The sequence below is a fragment of the Lagenorhynchus albirostris genome, chromosome 17 (genome assembly GCF_949774975.1).
Source record: "Lagenorhynchus albirostris chromosome 17, mLagAlb1.1, whole genome shotgun sequence".
Classification (NCBI taxonomy): Eukaryota; Metazoa; Chordata; class Mammalia; order Artiodactyla; family Delphinidae; genus Lagenorhynchus; species Lagenorhynchus albirostris.
Window position 1 is genome coordinate 63,630,500 of NC_083111.1, and position 25,427 is coordinate 63,655,926.

General features: G+C 41.9%; 1 protein-coding gene, 1 non-coding gene and 1 pseudogene across 5 annotated transcripts in view; 2 read left to right on the forward strand and 1 right to left on the reverse strand.

Annotated features, from left to right (window-relative positions):
- Nucleotides 1-2,947: 2,947 nt before the first annotated feature.
- COL14A1 (collagen type XIV alpha 1 chain) overlaps nucleotides 2,948-25,427 on the forward strand; it is a 243,885-nt gene continuing 221,405 nt past the window's right edge. For 3 of the 4 annotated variants that reach the window (XM_060128282.1, XM_060128279.1, XM_060128281.1), the window contains exons 1-2: nucleotides 4,551-4,769; nucleotides 20,789-20,914. In XM_060128282.1, the coding sequence (XP_059984265.1) occupies nucleotides 20,827-20,914 (88 nt within the window). In that variant the 5' untranslated portion in view covers nucleotides 4,551-4,769; nucleotides 20,789-20,826. Of the gene's footprint in view, nucleotides 3,063-4,550; nucleotides 4,770-20,788; nucleotides 20,915-25,427 lie in introns of those variants that run through there. The other variant, XM_060128280.1, reaches the window with a different exon arrangement.
- LOC132507978 (protein limb expression 1 homolog) lies at nucleotides 5,415-17,394 on the forward strand (annotated as a pseudogene).
- TRNAA-CGC (transfer RNA alanine (anticodon CGC)) lies at nucleotides 12,533-12,605 on the reverse strand. The gene has a single exon. It is a non-coding gene; the product is annotated as a tRNA-Ala (tRNA).

Genomic DNA, 25,427 nt, shown 5'->3' on the forward strand with positions numbered 1-25,427 from the left:
CCAGATATTGTGGAGCTCTGGGCAGGGCTGATATTCAAACGATAAAACAACAAGACGGCGCAGGCAAATCAGAATGGATACCAGTAGCCACACAGAGACGTAGCGGCACTCAGCTCATACACGGTGTCTCGATCCATGCTGTGACAAAATTCCACAGTCTGGGTAGCTTATAAAGGACAGAAATATATTTCTCACAGTTCTGGAGGCTGCAAGTCCAAGCTCAGGTTGCCAGCATGGCGGAGGGCAGGCTCGCTTCCAGGTCCCGGACTTGCCATTGTAGTGAGAAAGGGCGAGGCGTCTCTCTAGGCAAGAATGCTAATCCCATTCATGATAAGCGTTCCACCCTCAAGAGTTGCAAGCAACTCCCAAGGCCCCGCCTCCTAAAACTATCACCTTTGAGAGTCAGGATTTCAACATGTGACTTTTAGGGAGACACAAACATTCAGACCATAGCACAGGGGTTACCTCTTGAGCTGCTGTATCAGAGGGAAAGCTGGCGTAGTGATCCCAGGAAGGGGATGCTGGGGAGGACATCCAGGGTGGTGGAGAGGCAGCTGTTTACCAACTGGCAGGGAGGTATTTCAATATTTTAACAGCCGGTACAGCTGTATTGGTGTGTTTCTGCAGGATGTCTAGATTTAAGGAGCTATTTATTGTTACTGCAGGCCTCACTGCTAGGATGAATCGAGATAAAAATGTAGCACTTTGTTCCTCCTCTTGTGTCCCACTGCGTTATAGTCACATGTGAGGGAGAGAGTGTGTGGTTGGCCTAGTTGCGAGCTCCTGCCCACACTCGGCTAGAGGAGAACAGAGCGCTCGGAACTGACAGCCCAGCCACAGCTGCATCAATGGAGTAGAGGCACTTTCCTAAAATAAGTCAGGTCTTTGTTACTCTAAGGCGAGAATAACCTGTTTGAGAATAAAGTATTTGACAGCTAGTATGGCAGGGACATCAATCAGTGAGAAGGTACATCAGCCCTTGACTAGGGGGCAGGATCCTGAAGTTTCTCTGATTTGTTGGGAGTTAGCCTTTCGTTACCGGCTGTGCTGTTGCAAGATGAGGGCCAATACTAGGAGTCCCGGGGGTCAGCATGGAAGAGGGGGTGGGCACGTGGAGCCAGGAGCCTGGGCCGTGGTTATTGCTTATAGGTTATTGCTCATATTATCAGTATGAACCTTCTGTAACCAAAAGAAGGGGGAATGGATAGGCTGAGGAAAAATCATAGCTGGCTATTACAGAGGGTTTGGAGTAGAACTGCAGAGAGTTAATGCTTTGCTGCTGAGTGTGTAAGGAAATGTGTGGTGGTATTTTTGGTTTTCACAATGGCTAGGAGATGGGGAGGGTGCTACTGGAATTTGGTGATGGAATCAGGAATAATAAATGTTCTACAACGTCTGGGACAGTCATGCCGACCTATCCAAAATGTCAAAGCACCTCTGTTGAGACAGATTGCAAGAGTTATCCCTAAGGGGCTACTGAAGAGAGGAGAGCCGTATGCCTTGGGCAGAAGGGAGATAAAGTCCTAATTTGGGTGATATAGTTGCCATTTATTATTTAGTATGGATTAGGTCCATAAACACATTTGTCATTTAATCTGCATGACTATCCCCCGAGATATAATTAATTACTCCCTTCTTATACACAAGGAGTTAGGCTCGGAGAGGCAAAATAACTTCACCAGAGTGAGACAAGCAAGGGGCAGAGTCCCTTCAATTCAAGTTTGAGTTCAAAATCTTCATGCAGGGTTTTAGGGGACAAGGAGGAGAGTGGCAACAGGGTGTGTATGGAGTCCTTCGAGAGAAAGAAAATCACATTCATGACACAAACTCAGGATGAAATCCTAGGAGGAGTTGTTGAGTCCTGGAATAAATTACTGTGGAAAGCTGGAATTTTTGGATATCTTTGAAAAGACCCCCTCTATTTAAAAATCCTTTCGGAGGTTTTTTGGTTTTTTTTATTTTTTTGATTGAGAGAGGAGACCATTCGAGGGGTCTTCTGGGCTTGTTTCAGTTCTCAGTATTCTTCTAAACTCCGAGGGCTGACCTTAAGATAAATGTTGAATAAACACTCCCTTGAAAGGCCTGGAAATTCACACACAACTGCAACTAAGTGAAAAACTAATTAAAACCAGCCATTCTGATTCAACATTAACTGAAATTTATCTACCTATGTTGAAAGTGAAATAAATGCAAGAAGTCAAAAGTTTAAAAGATGAAAGAAGGATGACTTAGAACTTTTAAAAATAACATTTTATATCATAACAAAATCAATATACATTATCGTATAAGATTTCTATGGAATAAATATTCTGCTATTTGCTGTGTATGGATTTTTGCACGTATATCTCACATTTTAAAATCATCAGGGAATTCCTCATTTCCAATTATCTATAATTCCATCACAAGCACTTTTTCTCACCCTTTGCCTCAAACTTTATGCTAACACGCCACTACCTCCCCCAAGAGAATTACACGTAAAGCTAAGCTTACACTAGCCATCTATATCTTGTTAAAAATGAAGAACACAAGAGTAGATTTTATTAGTGAAAAAGGGGGGACAGAGTATGAAGGTAGTAGGCACTCGTTTGGGGGTGGGCAGAGGAAAGGAGATCTAACTGAAGTGGTAGTTTTCTCCAGCTATAAGTACTGAATTTCAGGAATTCTGGTCCCTCCGTATCAATCTAGGATGGATGGATAGCTTTCCAGTTCCCGCCCTATCTCGAACTCCCAGTCGCAGACACCAGGTGGCGCTCGCATGCTCGCAGCTCAGCGAATGGAACCCTCGGATTTAGACCCTGTCTGCTAAAAAGTCGCGCTGGCTGCCAGACCCGGGAGAATCACGTTCAGTGAAGCGCAGAAGCAAAACGGCGCCTAGCTCGGGCCCTGTCCCTTGGCAGACCTGAGGCGCGTTCGGAAAGCGACCGACAGACGCAGGGCGGCGGTGGGAGCTGCAGAGGGCCTTTTGCACTCCAATTGCGGGACAAGCGGGGAAGTTCAGAGCGTGGACAAGGGGATGCGAATACCAGCAAATTCGGGGAAAGCAGAGGACGTGGCTTGGGAAGGTTAGAATATCCGAAGGACCCCCTTGAAAGGGGGTGGATGGGTCACAGCCCCTCTTTCTGTATTCTGGGCTGAGCAGGGTGGTAGCAGGTTCGGGGACCTTTTAAGAGCACCGCCTGCCCTTTCTCTCTTTGCCATCACCAGCCTTTAACGGTGGTGAAATACCCTCTGCAGTTTTCCAAGGCGAGAGGGTATTTTCTCACATAAGTGGCTTTTTTTTTTTTTTTTTTTTTTTTCGGTACGCGGGCCTCTCACTGTTGTGGCCTCTACCGTTGCGGAGCACAGGCTCCGGACGCGCAGGCCCAGCGGCCATGGCTCACGGACCCAGCCACTCCGCGGCATGTGGGATCTTCCTGGACTGGGGCACGAACCCGTGTCCCCTGCATCGGCAGGCGGACTCTCAACCACTGCGCCACCAGGGAAGCCCAAAAGTGGCTTCTTGATAAACACTTAGTTTTTATACCTCCCAGCTCCCAACATTTGTGCGCACACAACAAGCTGGATTGTAAAGACGCCGTGGGAGCGGGTGGGAGGCTGTTCGTGAGGTTAAAAAATGAGTAACGATGATGACTTTCCAAGGGGGCCCAGGGGATGACCGCACAGGGCCGAGTCCCTGGAGACCTGGCGCGGGGCTCTGGCGCGCCTCGTGGGCTTCACAGCTCAAGCAGAGCCTCTCGGAGGGTGACCTGCATGTATCAGAACCACCAGGGTGTTTGATAAATGCAGAGTCCCTGGCCTCAGCCCAGACCTGTTGAAACAGGATCTCTGCGAGAGAGCATATGCAGTTTAAGAAGTCCTACCACCGGACACAGCCGACATTCGTCCTTTTAAACACCAAAAATGTCTATTTCAGCATTCGCAGGTGATTCTCCTGCACATTAAAGTTTGAGCATATCTGCTTTGGCATTTTATAGCCCTCCTTCAGAAGAAGGAAGGGAGGAAGGGTACCCCTTGTTTTTTTGTCTTTTTTTGGTGGTATCTTAGTTCCCCGACCAGGGCTCGAACCCGCGCCCCCTGCAGTGGAAGCACGGAGTCTTAACCACTGGACCGCCAGGGAAGTCCCAAGACAGACTACCCCTTTATAGCGGGTACCGGCCGCCCGAGCGCGGGGTCCCTGACGAGGCTGGTCTTTGGGAATGGGGAAGCGGGCACACAGCACCTGCGTCCTCGAGGGCTCCAGACCTCGCAAAGCAGCCAGCCGCACGCTAGCCTCGGTGCGAGTGGAGGGGCAGAAGCCGCTCTTTCCCGGCACCGTTCAGCCGGCCGCGGCCCGCACCTGGGGCGGCCGCCAGGTCTGGGCTGGCGCGCCTGCGGCGCTGGGCGGGCTCCTCAGAGCATCTCTTGTGGGGCCGGGCTGGAGGAGAAGAGGAGGAGGGAAGCGGGGGTGCGTTAGGGGCTTAGGCCTGCCTCTCACCTCCCCCCGCAGCCACCTTCCGCTCTATAATTGGCTGCCAGCGGGCCTTCCTTTCCTCTTATCTGATCCCGGGCGCCTAGCAGGAGGGAAGCCCTGGAGAGGAGGAGGCAGCTCTGAGCGGCCGGGAGTGGGGGCAGAAGCGGGTAGAGGAGAGGGAGAGAGGCTAATTGAAAGGGGCACGCGGCGGGAAGCGCGCGAGACCCGTGCGCCGCCAAGAACCAATTCGCGGCGGAACTTGGATCTTCCCTAGGCACGGAGAGGCCCCCTACCTGGGCTGGAATCTTCTCCTGAACAGGTCAGTTCCAATCTTTCTCTGCTCTTCTTTCGGGTCGGCTTTGCAAAGTCTATTCTTGAGGAAGGGAAAGTGGGAAGGACTAGCCACCTGCAGACGCCGTGCAATTCCATGGACCTTCTCTTCACGCGCGCCTCGGATGGCCCGGGGACGTTTGAGGTGCGATGGGAAGGTGCACCGGGTGCCTCTTCGCAGGGGGTCACTGGGCAGGGAGATTGGTGGCACTGCGTGATGCAAATGCAGACAGTGAAGATGCCCTGGGTTGCTCTCAGGAGCTTTCCCCCTTGTACTTGGGCGCTGTGAGTGCTCGGCGGGAAAGAGCGGGTGTCTCCACTTCGAGACAGTGGAGACTCCAGAATTTCCAAGTAGAAGGGGCTTCGTAAAGGCGACCATTCCGTTGAGAAAGGGGCTTAGGGGTTGTTTTGGAGAGCTGTATATAAACAGAAAGCACGCTGTTTTTATTTAGATTGTATTAAGGGTCGCTTGGGAAAACAGTCGATGGAGATCATGGGGTACGCAACTCACCTAGATCCCCGTGGGTGACCCGCGCTGGGGACCAGGTGCTCGCGAAAAGAGGAGCAAGCGAACGGAGTGCCTCGATGCAGGATGTTGGCAGTAGTGATAGCTCGTCCACGCCAGGAAACCCGGATGCGTCGCGCGTTTTACTTTGGTGTCTGGACCCAGGAAGTTGCAGCTTTCAGATGCACCACCACGCTGTGGTGCTGGAGGGTCTTCTCTGCCCTGGCTTTTCCCACCCCCCTCCCCCCACCCGCCCCTTTTATCCCTCTGAACTGCTGGCGGCTTCAAGCGCTCTAGTACGCAGCGCCTAGGCGGAGGTGCATCTGGCCGAGCTTGGCTTTAGCGTGCACAGCGCACAGTCAAGACAGGGTTAGGGCCCGGCCAAGAGGAGCCGGCGTTGTGCCACTGGAGTGGCCTTAGTCCTAAGCAAGGGTCTGAACGCTGCCTGCAAGTCCAGGACACGGGCACTCTGATTCAGGAGCTGGGTTCTTGGGTCCTCTGTGGGAGGCTCCGCCCTGTGGCACGCGAAGCTCTGGATTGACCCGGGGTCGCGCATTGTGCTTAGGCTTTCGGCATGTCCTTAGGGCAACTGTGCAAATGGAGCTTACGTGCAGCTCTCACAGCGGCCTATATCTGCCCCTCCCCCCTGCCCCCCTGAAAACTACTTCTGGAGCTACAGCTGAGAGCCTCGTTTCCCTCCTGGAAATTTGGAGAGTCAGCTGCCTGCAGCAGTAGAAGGGGGTGGAAGGGGGGCAGAAACAAAGAAATATGCCGATAAGACATTGGTGGCTCTGTGGGGAGCAGAAATGAGAAAGAGCTTTCCTGAAACTCCCCTCTTAAAGGCTCTGGGGCTCCTCAGCTACAGAGAGTCAAGGGGGGCCCTTCCTGGTTGCAGCATGTGATAAAGAGGCCCTGCTCGCATCCAGCAAACCGGCTTAAGCTGGATGCAGTGGGGAGAGCTGGTGGTGTGTTTCTGACAAGGTGGTCCAGTTCTGCCCACAGAGAACTCACTGGTAAATGTAAAATGAGTGAATGAATTAATGCATGGATAGCATTTGGATTTTGAGTTGTTTCAAAAGAGCAACTTGGTTGGATTTCCTTTGAACCTGGTCCCAAGGGTGTGGTTACTGTAAGATAGACTTCAGGATAGGATTTTTATGAAGAAACAGCTTTATTGAGATACAATTGCACACGTGTGCAATTCGGTGGTTTTTTAGTGTATTCACGGAGTTGTGCAATCATCACCACAATCAATTTTAGAAGATTTTTATCACTCCAAAAAAAATATTCTGTACCTATTAGCGGAAACTCCCCATTTCTTCCCAACCTCTCCCCCCCAACACCCTTGGCAACCACTCATCTACTTTCTGCTGACATTTCATGTAAATGGAAGCATACAATATATGTGTGGTCCTTTGTGACTGGCTTCTTTCACCTAGCAAAATGTTTTCAAGGTTTATCCATTATGTACAGTATACTCTCACTAAGCATTGGGCATCGCCTCCTTCTGCCTGGGGAGCCCTGAGCCAGGACAGACCTGAACCTCCACTACATCCCTGACCTCCTGGGGGTCCCTTTGAAAGGACAAGAACCACACTGGTGAGGGCTCTCAGTAATTCCCTGGGAAGGATTCCTTGGAACCCATCAGGATTCCTGGAGCAGTTTTGGGCAGGTCCCAGGCTTTGGGATTGATGGGAGGAGTCCTTTGGCATTTTTCCTGCTGCTAATGGTCCAGCTGTGGATTTCAGAGAACGCTGGGCCTTCCGTGAAAGTCTTGGCTTTTGGAATCAGCCAGGGCTGGCCTTAAAGAAAGGGCTGAGCAAATTCGTATGATTTGAGGGGCACCGGAACAAGCCCCAGCCCAGCAAAAAAGGGCTCATTGGGGTACACTCCCTTTGACTCTTAAATACTTCCTAGTGTCAGCTAGTAAAACACAAAGATCTCTTGCCTGTCTTAAGCTGAGAGTCTTTGCAATTATGTGACTCTAGAGCCACATTTGCTGTCATTTTAATCCAAACTCAGCCAAACGACTGCTGTTTTCCAGGCCAGTCGAGTGTAACCCAAGGTTCCTTTAAAGGACCAGGACCTTCCTGAATTGCTGCAGGCTGAGGTGGTGGTGTTTGAGCACCACTGAGCTAACAGATTACCTGGGATTATGACAGTTTGTAGAGAACAGATGATAAATGACCAAGGGGAACAGCGGGATGGGTAGGGTGGGGGAGAGGAGAAGAGGAAAGTTTAAGGGAAAGGGACAAAAACAAACTTCCTCTTTGACAGATTTGCCCCCTGAAAGTGCTGGATGGCAAGAAAACAGTCTCCTCTTGTTTCTCCTCCTCTTTGGTACCTAACTAAATAAAAAGTGGCAGGGCCCCAGTTACTCTTCTATATAGAACAAGCCTTGTGAAGACCAAGCCTTATCCTGTTCTAGTTGGGAGATGGGTGTGTGTAGTCGAGGAAGTGCTGGCATGTGTTTCCAGTCCCTGTTGGGTACCTGCCCTTTTCTTTTTCAGAAACACGTTTAAGCCCCGCAGTTACTTGTGGAAGTAAATATTCTCCTTCTTTTAGATGTAAGATCACTGAGCTTCGGGGATATAAACTACCTCGCGTGGGGTTGCAAAGCCAGCAAGTACCAGATACATGATTAAGAAAAGTCTGTATGAGATTTGAACCCAGACCCCATTGCTCCATCAGCTTCTTTGGTGGGGAAGGGTGAAGTGACCCTTCACTTCAAGGGTGTGTGACTGTAAATGGATGACATCAACTGAGGCCATACAAGTCTGGGAGCTGAAACAGAGGCTGGAAGGCAGAGAGGTGTGGGTGAAATCTACACTTGCTTGTTCTGTGCCCCTGCCCAAGTTCCTTAACCTCTCTGGGCTTCAGTTTTCTCTTCTAGAAAACAGGGATAACATAGCCACCCTATGTTTTAAGGCCTAAAATGATTTAGTACAGAGTCGGGAAGACAAAACTGGTTTCTCTTGTCTCCTTGTCTTCTTCTTTTTCCTTCTTTCTACCTTTTTTTTTTTCTTCTTCCCACGTTTCCTCTTCTCTTTTTATCTGGCTCCACTTTTTGAGGGGATTGTGACTAGAAAGGCACAGGAAATTCTCAGGAAATTCTGAGAACTGAGTGTCTGTTTAAGTTGGGGCTTAGAGTCTAGACTCCATATTTCTTCAAGGTAATTTTTTTTTAATTTAATTTAATTTTTAATTTATACTTCAGGGTAATTTTTTAAAATCAATGCTCTCGAAGAACTTTTCTGCCAGTGGGCCTTTGTTAGAGCTCACCGGCAAGGGTCCCTAACTTTTAATTTTAGGGAACAGTGTTTAGTCTTTTTCGTACCAGAGATAACCTGGGTTGTTTATGAAAATTGATCCAGAGGGAGGCCAGGCTCGGCTGAGTTCTTCTGAGTTTCATAGGTGGTGTCTATAACTAGAGGTACTCAGGGGATCTTTTACTGGATAAAGATTTCCTCCTCCATGGCTTTCTGTCTGCTTTTGCAAAGGGGAGCACACTGAATCGATATCAAAAAATGATGTTCTACTGTAGGTTTAGAATGGAAAATAAAGATTACTACTGTAGGAAACACAGAAGGAGCATCTGGCCCATACTTGGAAGATCAGCGAAGCCTTCCTAAAGGATGAGATGTCTATGCTGAGATGTGCAGCTGCCCTTTATGCTGCTTGTAGATAGAGTTTAGTTAAAAGCAACTCTCATTTCTTTGACCAAGAAGCTATGTTAGTCCTTAAAAAAAAAAAATGCCGGGTAATGGAACATTCCTGAGTCAAGGAGAGTCTCCAGTTTGCCATACTTTTGGAGTGGCTCTGCCTTCTGTCATGTAGGACTTACAGCAACCCAGTTTAAGACTAAACAGCTACATTTCTGAGGGTGATCTGCAGACATATCCCTTGCATTTGAGCCATTCACTGGGCTGCTATGATCCTACATGGGGTCTTTCTGTGAACTAGAAAAAGGTACCTCTGGGCAGACCCATGCTATTGGGAGAAGAAGACAGTATCCTTTTCTCTGGAAAACAGTTTTGCATACAAGTTGGAGAGAGTGTCTGCTAATTTCAAGCATTACTTGCCCTAGGCCAACTGCAAATTGTACAGTGCGTCAACTGTGAACTGTACACATCAGCCCTGGTCATTCAATCATTGATCATTACATCAATCAGTATTTATTTATTGACTATCATGCACTTTGAACTTTTTTGATTATGGGTTAAACTGCCCATCTAGATGTATTATGTTACCCAAGACTCAGAAAGTAAAGTTACAGGGGCCATGAAGTTAGCTGGAGAGTTACAATGGGATAAGAGGCCAATGCAGTCTGTTGGAGGTTGATCACTCTTTCTAAAGATTTTTCAATTTTATTAATATTTTAAAGAAGCAAATTTTGGCCTTGTTAATTTTTACTAATATTTATTTTATGTATTTTTGGGTTCTATGCTTATCTTTATTAATCCCTTTTCCAATTTAATTAGGATTTTAATTTGCTCTTCTTTTTTTGGCTTCTTTAAGTGGAAAATTAGATCATTGATTTTTAAATTCCTTCTTTTTTTATGTCAATATTTCTCTCTAATCTTTTAGCTGCATCCCACAAATTTTTGTGTGTTATCTTTTTATATTTTTTCCCTTCCAACTATTCTAAAAATTTGCATTGTGATTTCTCCTTTTACTCATGGATTAAATAGAAGCATCATGTTTAATTTCCAAATATTTTGAATTTGTAAAGATATTTTATTATGATTGATATCTAATTTAATTCTGTTGTTGTCAGAAAACATACTCTGCAAACTTTGAGTCTTTTGGAATTTATTGTCTCATTTTAGGATGCAGAATATGGACGATTTTATAAGAAATTTTTTAAAAAAAGAATATTCTGCAGTTTTTGGATGTAGTGTTCAATAAATATCAATTACTAGTTGATAGAGTGGTTCACATCTTCTATATCCTTACTGTTATTTTGTCTAGGTGTTCAATCAGTTCCTGAGGGGATTGTTAACATCTCTAACTTTGCTTATTCTTTCTTTCTTTGGTTCTATCAGTTTTTGCTTTGTGTATTTTGAAACTCTATTATTAAGCACGTACTCATTTATGATTGTTAACTTTTCTTGATTAATTGACCCTTTATTCTGAATTGTCCAGGACTTGAGGGATATTTTTTTTCTTTTTTTAAATATTTATTTATTTACTTATTTATTTAGGCTGCGCCAGGTCTTAGTTGCAGCACATGGGATTTTCATTGCCAGGTGTGGGATCTTTTAGTTGCGGCATGCGGGCTCTTTTAGTTGTGGCCTGCAGGCTTCCTAGTTGCGGCATGTGGGCTTCTTTGCAGGCTTCTTAGTTGCAGCATGTGGTCTCTTAGTTGCGGTATGCATGTGGGATCTAGTTTCCCAACCAGAGATTGAACCCCGGGCTCCCTGCATTGGGAGCACGGGGTCTTAGGCACTGGACCACCAGGGAAGTCCCGAGGGGCGTTTTTATGCAGAGTTGATTCCCCCTACTTGTGGCTCACTCTTTTCTGACGCACCCCTTCTCAATTTCCAGTCTCTGGCATTCCTGAACTCTTCTACCCTTTGACACTTTATGCTAATAAAATTGTGGCTTTCCACTTGATTTCTAATCAAAATGCCATGCACAGTGGGGAGTTCGCGCAGGGGGAAAAAAAAGGCTAGTCACCAAGCTTATAGTAACACAACTAGGTCTTTATTTCTAAATTAGAGTTGTTTTCTCCTGTGTCCTGATGCTAACAGAGAAGAGTGATAACCACTGACTTCCTCTAGGGCTTGTTTTTAAGTAGACCTCATTAACTAATCCTGAAAACCCTTTTGGTTATGCTGGGTGTAAGGAGGGTGGTATTTTCACTACAGAGATGAAATAAGGAATACTAAACATGTCAACACACTGGGCAAAGATGTTAGCCCTGTTTTTAGTCTTTGCATTCTTATCTGTAAATACGTATGACCTAGATCATCAATTTACTGTAAATTCTCCTATAAAAGTGATATCAAAATATTAATAATGTTGGGCTTCCCTGGTGGCGCAGTGTTTGAGAGTTCGCCTGCCGATGCAGGGGACACGGGTTCGTGCCCCGGTCCGGGAAGATCCCACACGCCGCGGAGCGGCTGGTCCCGTGAGCCATGGCCGCTGAGCCTGCGCATCCGGAGCCTGTGCTCCACAACGGTCGAGGCCACAACAGTGAGAGGCCCACGTACCACAAAAAAAAAAAGAAAGAAAAAAAATATTAATAATGTAGAGTCCAGAAAGAGTTCAGACTTAAAGGTCATTTTGTCCAGTTCCCCTGCCCACAAACCCAGGAATCTCTTCTATAACACCTCTCATGGGTAAAACTTAGCCAGCTTCTGCCTCAGAACTTCTAATAAAAGTGAAGAAGGCATTCTAGTTGTTAGAGAATTTTTATATCCAAATGCGCATCTCTGTGGCTCGGTCCATTGATTCGAGTACTATTTGCAGAAACTGCACAGAATAATCTTGTTTTATCTTCTATGTTAAAGCCCTTCAGATATTTGAAGACATCCATTATGTGCCTCCGATTCTTATTTTTCCTAGGCTTAAATCATGCTTAATCATTCCCATTTCTTTCAAATCTTCTTTACATGGGCTTGTCAACTAAAACTGCTAAGTCTTCTTTTTAGTCAATGAATTGCTCTTAAGTCAAATCTTCCAGATCTTCAGATGGTTGATTATTTTGAACCTGTATAGAGCTGTCATCTGGAAAATGATAAAAAATGGATAGGAATGTAATTAGAAAAGTTTAAAGTAGTTCACCTGTGCAAATAATTGTGCCTCTGTCATTATTTGGATCTTCTGTTTTTGCCTAAACCTTTATAACAAGTTAGTCCCACAACCTTCATTAGATGGAGGAGATAAAGAGTTTTTTTTTTTTTTAATATTTATTTTGGCTGCACTGGGTCTTAGTTATGGCACGTGGGATCTTCGTCGCGGCATGTTTAGTTGTGGCATGCAGGATCTTTTAGTTGTAGCATGCGGACTCTTACTTGTGGCCTGCGGACTCTTCGTTGTGGCATGCGGACTCTTAGTTGTAGCATGCGGACTCAGTTGTGGCATGTGGACTTAGTTGCAGCATGTGGACTCTTAGTTGTGGCATGCGGACTCGATTGTGGCATGTGGACTTAGTTGCAGCATGTGGACTCTTAGTTGTGGCATGCGGACTTCTTAGCTGTGGCATGTGGACTTCTTAGTTGCAGCATGCACGTGGGATCTAGTTCCCCGACCAGGGATCGAACCTGGGCCCCCTGCATTGCGAGTGCGGAATCTTACCCACTGGACCACCAGAGAAGTCCTGATAAAGACTTCTTGAGTCTTTTCCTCCTTTAGTATCTACCCAAGTAGTAAATTCATTGATGATTATCATTCCCTTTTCCTTTGTGTCCTCTCAACCTGTTCCTAACATGTTACTAGTTAGAACTTTTGGAGAGCTTCCTGAGTTTCTAAGTACATTATTTACATTATCACAATCATCCTATAAGGCAGATGTTCACTGGCACATTTTGCTGATAAAGAAATCAAGTCATGGAGTGGTTAAACTAGTCAGTCAAGGACCCCTAGCAAATTATTGGCAGATCTGCCTTCCTAGCTCCCAGTTTTCTATTCATACCTCCAGCTCGTGCTCTTTGTTCTATTTCATACTTATTGCATGTGGCTTGGCAATATATTTGCTTGCAGTCAACTGTAAGTGAGTTGACTGAAGGCAGGGATCATATAGTATGAAATTTTGTATCTCCCTTAGAGTAGAGAGCTTTGGTTACGTAGTAGGGCTCTCATTAGTGATTGTTGGAATGAAGATTCTGATATTACAAATCACAGTCTGTCTCAGGGCCTGGTGTGTCAGTTGGCTGGCAACAGTTTTGTTTAAGTTTATGGTTTTTTGTATGTCAGCACTGACTGAGTAGAACATTATCCAGGGTTTGGGTATATATGTGTGTAAGTCTGTGTGTGTATGTGTGTGTGTTTATATGAGTAGTTTACAAAAACTTTAGGATAAATATTTTAAGGGATTTTGATAAAACTGGCTTGCACAAGGGGCTTTGCTCCTTGTTAAATTTAATTGTATAAATGCAATTAAATAAGACAAACATATGAAGTAGAGGAAGGGTCAATTAGTCCTAATGGGGGTAGTTTTAAGTTACTGATTACATAATCTCGTGACAGTGTTCTGAGAAAACTTGTACTAAAGATTATCAACTTTCCTCAGATTGGGTTTATACCTTCTGAACTTAGAGCTAGATAGCCACTTCTAACATGATGTTTTTAAACCAAAAAAAAAAAAAAAAATTAAGGCAGAGTTATTTGTTTTGTGCAAGGTTTTAGGCCAAGTTTCAACAAATTAGGCTTTGATATTTTGGTAAGTGTTAAAGTATCTCATGGCACTTTAATAGGAATTGGGATTTTTTCTTGCCTCTATTTTACTGTCCAAAAAAGAGACTTGGCAGAAAACCTTGGGAAAATGAAAATTCCAGTTCTCCCAATATGGTATTACTCATCCTAATTTAAAATAAACACACAAAAGAAGGAAGAATTTAAAGATAATCTAGGGCTACAGTTTTTTTTCCATATAAATAATACACAGTTTTCAAAAAAAGTTGCCAAGATTAGGGTAGCACTAAATCATCGGTGTATTTACTTATTTAAATTGTGTGAAATGCAGATTAACTTCTAATGTGGTGTGTTAAGTATTGCTTCAAAACACCTGGACACAGGAACTGCAGTGTTTTGATGAGAAAGAGAAAGACTATTGGACTGTGGCTTGTAAAAGGACTTGCTCTACTATGTTAACATAGTATCGTGTGATATCTGATAAAAGTCTCTGATCTTAAAGGGCATGCCAAAAAGACAAATTGTTTCCTTACCTCTCCCTCCCTTTGCCCTGTTCTGGATGAAACCTGTGGTTATGTTTGGGGAACAAAATCTTAGAAAGAATATTTCGTTTGAGTTGAGGGAGTGATTCTACTTCTGTGGTTTTCTTTGGGTATCACGGTCTTGATCATGATAGGGCTGACGCCTACTCCCCTCTCTTTGCAAATCCCCTGTATTCAAGCCTCTGTACACAAAAGGGCAAAAGAGTGATTTCACAGTCCTTTGGATAACCCACCTGATCTTGTTCTACTTGGCTGGGTGGGGTTAGGGTTCTCTAGATGCCTCAGGGCCTTTCCCCCTGTATTTTATCTAAATTCACTCTCCATTTGTCCCATTTCTTCTGTGCTCTGACACATAGTTGGTTTATTAATCTGTAATAAATTAATAATAAATTCATCCAGACTAAAATGCCGTATATATTACATATAAAATAGTCACTCAATGTGTTACCTATTCCATTGAATTTTAAGGGGCTTCTAGTATGTGAAAGTCTTAATTTAAGAAAATATTCTTTAGTAATTAGCATTTTGGAAGTATAGTAGGCTGGTTGGGGGAGATGCTTTTTGGATCCCTAAATACAAATGAATACATTCTTTAATTTTTTTTATAGGATCTTAACTTGATTATTTCTATGATTATCAAAGCATGTGGCTCTTCCTTTAATTGGCAATACAAAAGAATTGCACGCTAGACTGTCACTGGATATTATAAAAAGTGGTTGCCAAAAAAATTTTTTTATGAATGATTGCTTGAAGGAATATAATTAATTTATTCCTCTGGATATACTGTATCACTCTGGAATAAAACCAGAATAAGTTTAAGTGCGTGAATCATATTGAATCATATTGTTTTGAAGATTCATAGAATTCTGCTTTGCTACATTCACTGAAATAACTCTTGGGTTAAAAAGGAAATTAAAGTTTGTATGTTGCTGCTGAAGCATATTCAGAGAAAAATTATGGCCTCAAATAAAGACTATTACATTAATTAAGGATTAAATAAACAAAAAGAACAACAAAAATTAAAAACATAAGAGCAGGACTTCCCTGGTAGTCCAGTGGGTAAGACTACACTCCCAATACAGGGGGCCCGAGTTCCATCCCTTGTTAGGGAACTAGATCCCACATGCATGACGCAACTGAGAGTCCACATGCTGCAGCTGTGAGCCTGCGTGTCACAACTAAAGGATCCCGCGTGCCACAACAAAGACCCGGCGCAGCCAAAATAAATAAATAAATAAAATAAATATTATAAAAGCAGAAAAGCAAAGATAAATACAGAACTAAATAAATTAGAAATCAAAAAATAATATTGGCAAATAAAAAAAACCTATTCTCAAAAAATTACAATCTGGACAAATATATATATAGCTTATCTATTTTGGAGAGAAAAGAGAAAGTCAGAAACACATCACTTTAATACTGATAATGGAGCTATAACAAGAAAAGATAGGTTGTAATTTGAGAGATCACACAACTCTGTGCTATTCAATCTGAAAATCAAAATTAAAAGAATAACTTTAAGGGAAAATATCCAAACTAGAACCAAGAAGTAAAAAAGCTAAATAGGTTTATGAATAAGACAAAATATATTTTTAAAGCTGTGTAGGAATTAGCTTCAGAAAAGGGAATAGGCCCATATGATTTTCTCACTCAAATTATTCATAGGCTTTCATAGAGTAGATCTTTCTCATGCTACTTAAACTATTACGGGGCTTCCCTGGTGGCGCAGTGGTTGAGAGTCCGCCTGCCGATGCAGGGGACACGGGTTCGTGCCCCGGTCCGGGAAGATCCCACATGCTGTGGAGCGGCTGGGCCCGTGAGCCATGGCCGCTGAGCCTTCGCATCCGGAGCCTGTGCTCCGCAACGGGAGAGGCCACAGCAGTGAGAGGCCCGCGTACCACAAAAAAAACAAAAAAACCCCAAAACCCCCAAAACAAAACAAAACAAAACTATTACGGCACAATGAAAAAATGGAAACCTTTCTAACTTTTTTTTATGAAGCTAGAATAATCTTGACACCAAACCTTTTAAGAAAAGAAAACTCTTAGTCAATTTTGGTTATTAACATAGATCCAGAAAAGCAGCTATACAAAGTCGACATGATATAAAAACAATAATATGCAGAAACAACAAAGATCAGTTAGCCCGGGAGGAGGGTGCCCTGAGGAGTCTTTAGACTCTGGAAGATGTCTGATTGGCAGATGTTAAAGGGATTCTTTGGTAATCCAATGCGTCCATGAGCTGCACAGACTCAGTCCAGGACTGCAAGAATTCAAGCCTGGGAGCACTCTGCAGAAGGCTTACGTTGCAGACTGAAGGTGGACATAACCTTGGAATCCCTCAGACATTACATTGCTCAGCTCTTGCCTCAGAGAGATCTGGCTCTCATCTCTGAAGACTTCAATATTGTCTCAGTGTTACAGGAACTTTGGAAAAGCAAGCAGCAGCAAAGGGTTGCACTCCCAAGTGAAGCTGCAGTGGTCTACAGGTCCATGTCATCCCTTAGACCTTCCTTTGTGAGTAATGTGACCCTCCCAGGGGGACACGGTTTTGGCAATTTTCAGTGCTGCTTAGGTAGAGCTGAGGCCTGATGGGATGCCTCTGAAGTTGTCCCAGTCAACTCCTTCTTCAGTGAGCTGCCCTTCAGAAGGATCACACCAAAGAATTCTTTATGGAAAGCATTCAGGAAACAGTTGCGGCATCAGAGGCACACCAGATGCGCCGATGACTCCAGCATCTGCATCAAAGCCTGTGACTCCATGTTAGTTAAACACTGGGACGACCATGTTTATTTCAAGAGCTGATGACCATTTTCCAACTATTGCACTGGAAAGGAAGCCGAAAAGCCCTTTGTGAAACAAAGCATTCCTGACAGGAAGTCATCTTCTATTTCCAGTATTCCCTGGATGAAAGATGAACAGCCATATGGTCTGGACTGGATCATGAAGGAGCAAGGGTCCTTGAAAAAGGAATCCTCTCTCAAGAGCAATGAATGGCCTTGGGGGAGTTATAAGAAGCCAAGAAAGCAGGATAACTATGATTTTACATCGACAAGAAAGAAATCACTATCTTAGCCTTGACTGAGATCTACAGTGGCCTTCACATTTCCTCACCCAGAGATGGTCAGGCTGAGCCTCAGAGCCCTGTGTGGTATTGCTAGCAAGGCCGGGCCCCAGCTGCCCCCAAGGATGGCAGAGACCAGATCCTAACATGTGGAAGCTCACTGAAGTAGGTCATCAGATGTTTTAGCATCTATAGCTGCTACCTGAAGGCTGCACGAATCCTCCTACTGCTACTAAAATCCTCCTGTTTTATTCACAGAATCTGAGAATAGTAGGACTCACTCTTATAGGACCCAGTACTCACTCAGTTCAGTTTTCTAATTAAACTCTTCGAACTATAAGGATGGAAGCAGGATTGTTTGAAAAATATTTCCCAAGACTGGCTCCAGCCTTAAGTCTGGCTGACACGTGCTTCACCAGATTACATATGTTGTTTCGAAGAATGTGCGAGTGTGGCGTCTCTCAAAGAACAGCAGCCAGGATTGGGAAGATGTAACATGACAGCAATTTAAAAATACTTGGCTTAAATAAGAAATATTGATTGCTTTAAACAACATGCAAGGGTCAGAGTCTCCTCCCAAGCTTTGGAAACTAAAAGATAGCTCCACTAGATATAATCCAAAGCTACAGAAGGGGTTTTATCTGGGTCTATCAAAGTTCTTGAAGAGGTAATAGTATGAAAATACTAGATAAACTTAATGTGGCATACAATAGCACTGTAATAATAATTTTTTACCATACTCTTCCATTTGGGGATAAATGTCACCTAGAATAGTACTCACTCTTGTTTCTCGAGAAGAATTAATATCCAGTTTTTGAGTCCTGCAATCAATTATATTCATTTTTAATTTGCAAATAGGTAACTTGAATTCATTTACTTTTATTTTCTGCCACCACAGACATATATCTATAACAGAGAAAATCATAGGTATTTTAAAGTTTAAAACATTTGAAAAATCATTAGCATTTAACAAAGAGTGCTTGCGTTTGGTTAGTCCCTTAGGAGTTAGAGAGAAGGACTCTTTTGCTCTATTACTGTCTTTGTTATTTCAAACAATTCTGCTTCCATCCTTTCAGTTTGAAGAGTTTAATTAGACCATAAGCAACCAATAGCTCAAATGTTACAGAATCTTCTTGAAAGAAATAATATGACTCTGTCATCTATTTGAAAATGGCTTGGCTGAAAACTAAAACCATTATAATTACATTAAAGTTAAAAAAAAACCCACAGTAATTTTCATGAACAGGCAGGATTTATTTCTGTGTTTCAAGGATACATTAATACTAGACACTACCAAAGTAATGAATTACACTAAGAGGTATAGATGAAAAACGTGAACATCTCCATAGATGAAACAGCAAAAAGGCAAGATTCAGCATTCATTCCTGGTTGAAAAAAAATACCCAGTAAAAAGTCAAGAATTTATTTTTTAACAGAAAGAGACAATATATCTCAATCTAACTACTAGCAATATACTTAGTGATGAAATATTTGAGGCATTCCTTGTAAAATAATGGTTTTAAAACTCCTGGCCTATATAATTAAACACACACACACACACACACACACACACACACACACACACACACACACACACGGTGGTTGCAATTGTCAACCTGGAAAATGCAAGAGATTAAATTGAAAAAATACAGAGTAAGAGTTCAAAATGGTGGTCTACTATAAAATAAATAGATAAAAATCACTATCTTTTCTATATTAAAAAATAATCCAGGTTTCCATTCACAACTGGAATTAAAAAATTAAGATAACTAGAAATATACCTTGAGATGGAAAAAGTGATTTTACCCATGACATTGAATCAGAAACCATAAAGAAAAAGATCAAATCAGATGCCTTGATTAAAAAAAAAATCTTGACCCAATAAAACAAAATTGAAAGGTCAAAAACAAACTTGAAAAATACTGCAGTATATATGTTAAAATTAATAATATATAAAGAGTTCTTACAAATCAATGAGAAAATGGGTGACATATATGAACAGGTATTTTATAAAAAGTATAAGTAGCTAACAAACACAAAATGTTACGTTTTACTGATTATAAAAAAAAATTAAGATGATATTGTGATAATCACATTTTACCTATCAAATCAGGATATGTTGAAAGCAATGAACCCCTGTGATGATGGAAGTGATGTGATTTGGTACTCATATAAGAGGCTGATAGAAGTGGAAATCAGTATAAGGCATTATGTACCTATGTTTTAAAAACCTTTAAAAAACACATCTTGTTTTACCCAACAGTTCTACAATTGGGAGTTTAGCCAAAGAAATCAATAGTCATGTATTCAAAGAGGTGTGAATAAGGATAGTCATTCCAGTGTTACATGTATTAGGGAAATTTAGAAACAATCTACATTTACAAATAAAGGTAGATAATAAATAAGTTGTGATATTGTCATGCATATTGTAACAGGACATTTATGTCATCAGCAAATATTTGCACATACTCTTTGCTGTGCTTTCTTGTATTTTCTAATTTTCTATGATTAAACTCATTATTTTTGTAATCAGAATGAGAAAAGATATTTTAAAGTGAAAAGAAAGTGATACGAAATGTGATACTTTAGAAGCATTTTCCTAAGATGCTTCTACCATGTTTGATTGTCTGTGTGGGCTGAAATCCTGGATCCTGAACTCACTATCTGTGTGACTTGGGAAAACTCTCTCTGCCTTATTTTCCTTATCTGTAAATCAATATTATAATCATACCTACTTCAAAAAATGCCCTGGATAGAAGAAAACTTTTGAGATGACTTAATTTCTGAGGTAAGGACTCAGAATTTCTCCTCTGTAATGGCTTGCAATAGAATTGTAGTCAAGCACTTGTAGACTGGCCTTTAAAATTAACCCCAAACATTCACACTTTTCGCCCCCTCCTTCTTTCCCTCCCTCCTTCCTACCCTCCCTCCTTCCTTCTTTTCCTTCCTTAATTTTCCCCTTTTTCATTTCTTTCATCTTTTCTTGGAGCTTTTCTTTTATTGATATTCTAATGAAAAGGATGATCTTAGAAGAGTTTTAGATTCACACATATGGAGAAAAAAATTATAAGCAAAGATGAAAAGATTAAGGGTTATTCAGCCCAATGAAGTGAAAGCTCAGTGATGATTTAATAATCGCACAAAGTGGTTTTTCAAATGCTCCTTGATCACTAGAAGAATTGTCCTGTATATCTATACTTATGACTGGCAAGGGAGTTGTAACTGTCTGATTATAATGCTCATTTCAGGCCAACTTTTGGAATTTATCCATCTGGGAAATTCATTGTGCTGTTTTTGCCTTACAAAAGAGTCACAGAGTACCTTCTGAACTTCTCGCCCAAATATTTCTAATAATTCTCTTCATTTACAGCATCTTCTCAAAAATCTTTCTTTTATCAGTGTACGTTTTAGAGTGAAATATACAATGCCCTAAGGAATGAGTTACTTCCTGACAATACTAATACATGTTGGCTTGTTTGTCTTAGACGACTGCATATAATTTAAGTCTTCTCAAAATACCTCTGTGTTCTCTGTTTCTAGGACTGCTGTTACATCCCATGTGAAAAGCAGGAAATAAAATGAAGATTTTTCAGTGCAAGATGCAGCATTGGCTGTTTCCAGCTTTTTTGGCAATTACTTATTTTTGCACCAATGTCCAGGGTCAAGGTAATGGAAAAGTTGAATATAATCATTAGGGTCTGGGAGTCTGGCCATTTTGGTTCTGATTATCATTTTTTATTTTATTTACCTTAAGAGTGCTTCACTGGTTCAGCTGTGATTTTAGGCAGGGTCATATGTTGGCTTTTACTCAGTTTCACTAACTGTTTACATTGTAGAAATGTGCCACAACTTTGATGAAGGTTACGACCTCACCAGTGACTGAGCATATTAATTTTGTGGCAGCTGGTTAAACAGCTAATTTTTTTTTTTTTTTTTTTTTTTTTTTTGCGGTACGCGGGCCTCTCACTGTTGTGGCCTCTCCCGCGGCGGAGCACAGGCTCCGGACGCGCAGGCTCAGCGGCCATGGCTCACGGGCCCAGCCGCTCCGCGGCATGTGGGATCTTCCCAGACCGGGGCACGAACCCATGTCCCCTGCATCGGCAGGGGGACTCTCAACCACTGCGCCACCAGGGAAGCCCAAACAGCTGATTTTTAATGTGCTTCTGAATATGTCATACAAATTTAATCAGCAAAGTCAAATTTGCAAAATCAATTCTGTTAATAAGGGGCTATAAGGTGTGTATATATGTATCTCGATCATGCCTTGTCTCTTTAAAAGACTGTCAACAAAATACTTCTGCCACTTCATACCTGGGTGACAGGAAGTGGGCATCCTGGGAAGCATCGAGTGGAAAAGTATAAGAAGCAGAATGGAGGCTTCAGTCTGGTCAGTTCTCAGGGCCAACTGATTCTGTCTGCACCCCAGGTGTCTTGACATCGCAAGGAGGGCAAAGAAGTTAACAACATTCAGGATTCCTAGGTTAAAGATTAGAAATCTTTGTAGCATCTTCTACCCAGGCTTTTTTCTTTAAATATGGTCTGAGTTTATAGCCCACAACATCTTTTCAGTCAATAGGCCAACCTTCTGACCCTCCAGGAGAAGTAATGAAAATAACATTGACCATGCCCAGATACCACAGGTCATGCCCAGACAACACGGACAGCGCTTTAGAACCCATAGTGGCATTGGCTTCAACTGAACTACTCGAGGAAATAAAGTGTGTAGCAAAGGCAACAACGAAATCCATCAATATTCAACTTTTTTTAAAAAACAATTTACAAATGGTTTATATGACTACAGTCCCATTACAACCACTAGCAAAAAACAATGCCACCATTTTCTTTTATCAGTGGACCCCATCTGTTGCCTAGATATGCATAAATATTCCATAATCATTAAAAGAAAATCTTGGTTAGACACAAAGTTTATATTTCCTTTAGGTTTTTGCCTTGAGGGGAAAAACACTGAAAAGAAGATATGTTACTTAAGAAAGAAACAGGCCTGAGGTCACAGGTTTGAACTTCAAAGTTAGCTCCTTTTTCCCTGTATGGAAGGCACTGGGACTTGTGCCAAAGCAAAGGCAGCAAGATTGACAGAAACACTGTAAGTGCAGTGGAGAAATAATTGTTCTTATCTCATGGAACAAAAGTGTCTGTATATTTAATACCAGAACCATGATTTTTCTTTTTGCAAGCACAAAGGAGGTGCTTCAATACATATACTTAACTCTGTAATAAATATAAATGCTTGCATGAACTTGACTCAAAAGTTAATTGTGTCAGTTAAAATCTTTAAAGACAAAAATTAAGTGTAAAGCTTGATTTCTGGCACACATCAAGAACCCAGAGCGAGCCAACGAACTCATCTTTTGTGTAGTGAAGTCAGGCTTCCTATGTGGGTTACGGCCGATTACAACATTTGTGAATATATAAACATCCCAAATGGGGATTTCGCAAGAAGACCAAGGAGGGTCCAGTTGTTACCTTCTTCGACTGCAGGGTTAGCCTTGTTACTGAAAGTACAGGGGTATTTTTATTTTGTTGTGCTGTATTTCTTGAGAGGGAAGATTCTCTTTAAACTCAAAGAATTTAAAGGATCATGAGAGATTACTACAAGCAACTGTATGCTAATAAAATGGACAACCTGGAAGAAATGGACAAATTCTTAAAAAGCACAACCTTCCGAGACTGAACCAGGAAGAAATAGAAAAAATAAACAGACCAATCACAAGCACTGAAATTGAGACTGTGATTAAAAATCTCCAACAAACAAAATCCCAGGACCAGATGGCTTCACAGGCGAATTCTATCAAACTTTTAGAGAAGAGCTAACACCTATCCTTCTCAAACACCTATCCTTCTCTCCTTCTCTCACTCCCAAACTCATTCTATGAGGCCATCATTGCGCTGATACCAAAACCAGACAAAGATGCCACAAAAAAAGAAAACTACAGGCCAATATCACTGATGAACATAGATGCAAAAATACTCAACAAAATACTAGCAAACAGAATCCAACAGCACATGAAAAGGATCATACACCATGATCAAGTGGGGTCTATCCCAGGAATGCAAGGATTCTTCAATATACGCAAATCAATCAATGTGATACACCATACTAACAAACTGAAGGATAAAAACCATAAGATCATCTCAATAGATGCAGAAAAAGTTTTCGACAAAATTCAACACCCATTTATGATAAAAACCCTCTAGAAAGTGGACATAGAGGGAACTTACCTCAACATAATAAAGGCCATATATGACAAACCCACAGCCAACATCGTCCTCAGTGGTGAAAAACTGAAACCATTTCCACTAAGATCAGGAAAAAGACAAGGTTGCCCACTCTCACCACTATTATTCAACATAGTTTTGGAAGTTTTAGCCACAGCAATCAGAGAAGAAAAAGAAATAAAAGGAATCCAAATTGGAAAAGAAGAAGTAAAACTGTCACTGTTTGCAGATGACATGATACTATATATAGAGAATCCTAAAGATGCATCAGAAAACTACTAGAGCTAATCAATGAATTTGGTAAAGTAGCAGGATACAAAAGTAATGCACAGAAATCTCTTGCATTCCTGTACACTAATGATGAAAAATCTGAAAGAGAAATTAAGGAAACACTCCCATTACCATTGCAACAAAAAGAATAAAGTACCTCGGAATAAACCAACCTAAGGAGACAAAGACCTGTATTCAGAAAACTATAAGACACTGATTAAAGAAATTAAAGATGATACAAACAGATGGACAGATATACCATGTTCTTGGATTGGAAGAATCAACATTGTGAAAATGACTATACCACCCAAAGCAATCTACAGATTCCATGCAATCCCTATCAGACTACCAATGGCATTTTTCACAGAACTAGAGCAAAAAATTTCACAATTTCTATGGAAGCACAAAAGACCCCAAATCGCCAAAGCAATCTTGAGAAAGAGAAACGGAGCTGTAGGAATCAGGTTCCCTAACTTCAGACTATACTACAAAGCTACATTAATCAAGACAGTATGGTACTGGCACAAAAACAGAAATATAGATCAATGGAACAGGAGAGAAAGCATAGAGATAAACCCACGTGCATATGGTCACCTTATCTTTGATAAAGGAGGCAAGAATATACAATGGAGAAAAGACAGCCTCTTCAGTAAGTGGTACTGGGAAAACTGGACAGCTACATGTAAAAGAATGAAATTAGAACACTCACTAAAACCATACACAAAAATAAACTTAAAATGGATTAAAGACCTAAATGTAAGGCCAGATGCTATAAAGCTGTTAGAAGAAAACAGGCAGAACACTCTATGACGTAAATCACAGCAAGATCCTTTTTAACCCACCTCTTAGAGAAATGGAAATAAAAACAAACAAATGGGACCTAATGAAACTTAAAAGCTTTTGCACAACAAAGGAAACTATAAACAAGACAAATAGACAACCCTCAGAATGGGAGAAAATATTTGCAAATGAAGGAACTGGCAAAGGATTAATCTCCAAAATTTACAAGCAGCTCATGCAGCTCAGTATCAGAAAAACAAACAACCCAATCTAAAAATGGGCAGAAGACCTAAATAGACATTTCTCCAAAGAAGATATACAGATTGCCAACAAACACATGAAAGGATGCTCAACATCATTAATCATTAGAGAAATGCAAGTCAAAACTACAATGAGGTATCACCTCACACTAGTCAGAATGGCCATCATCAAAAAATCTACAAACTATAAATGCTGGAGAGGGTGTGGAGAAAGGGGAACCCTCTTGCCCTGTTGGGGGGGAATGTAAATTGATACAGCCACTATGGAGAACAGTATGGAGGCTCCTCAAAAAACTAAAAATAGAACTACTATACTACCCAGCCATCCCACTAGTGGACATATATCTTGAGAAGACCATAATTCAAAAAGAGTCACATACCACAATGTTCACTGCAGCTCTATTTACAGTAGCCAGGACATGGAAGCAATCTAAGTGTCTATTGACAGATGAATGGATAAGGAAGATGTGGCACATATATACAATGGAATATTACTCAGCCATAAAAAGAAACAAAATTGAGTTATTTGTGGTGAGGTGGATGGACCTAGAGTCTGTCATACAGAGTGAAGTAAGTCAGAAAGAGAAAAACAAATACCATGTGCTAACACATATATACGGAATCTAAAAAAA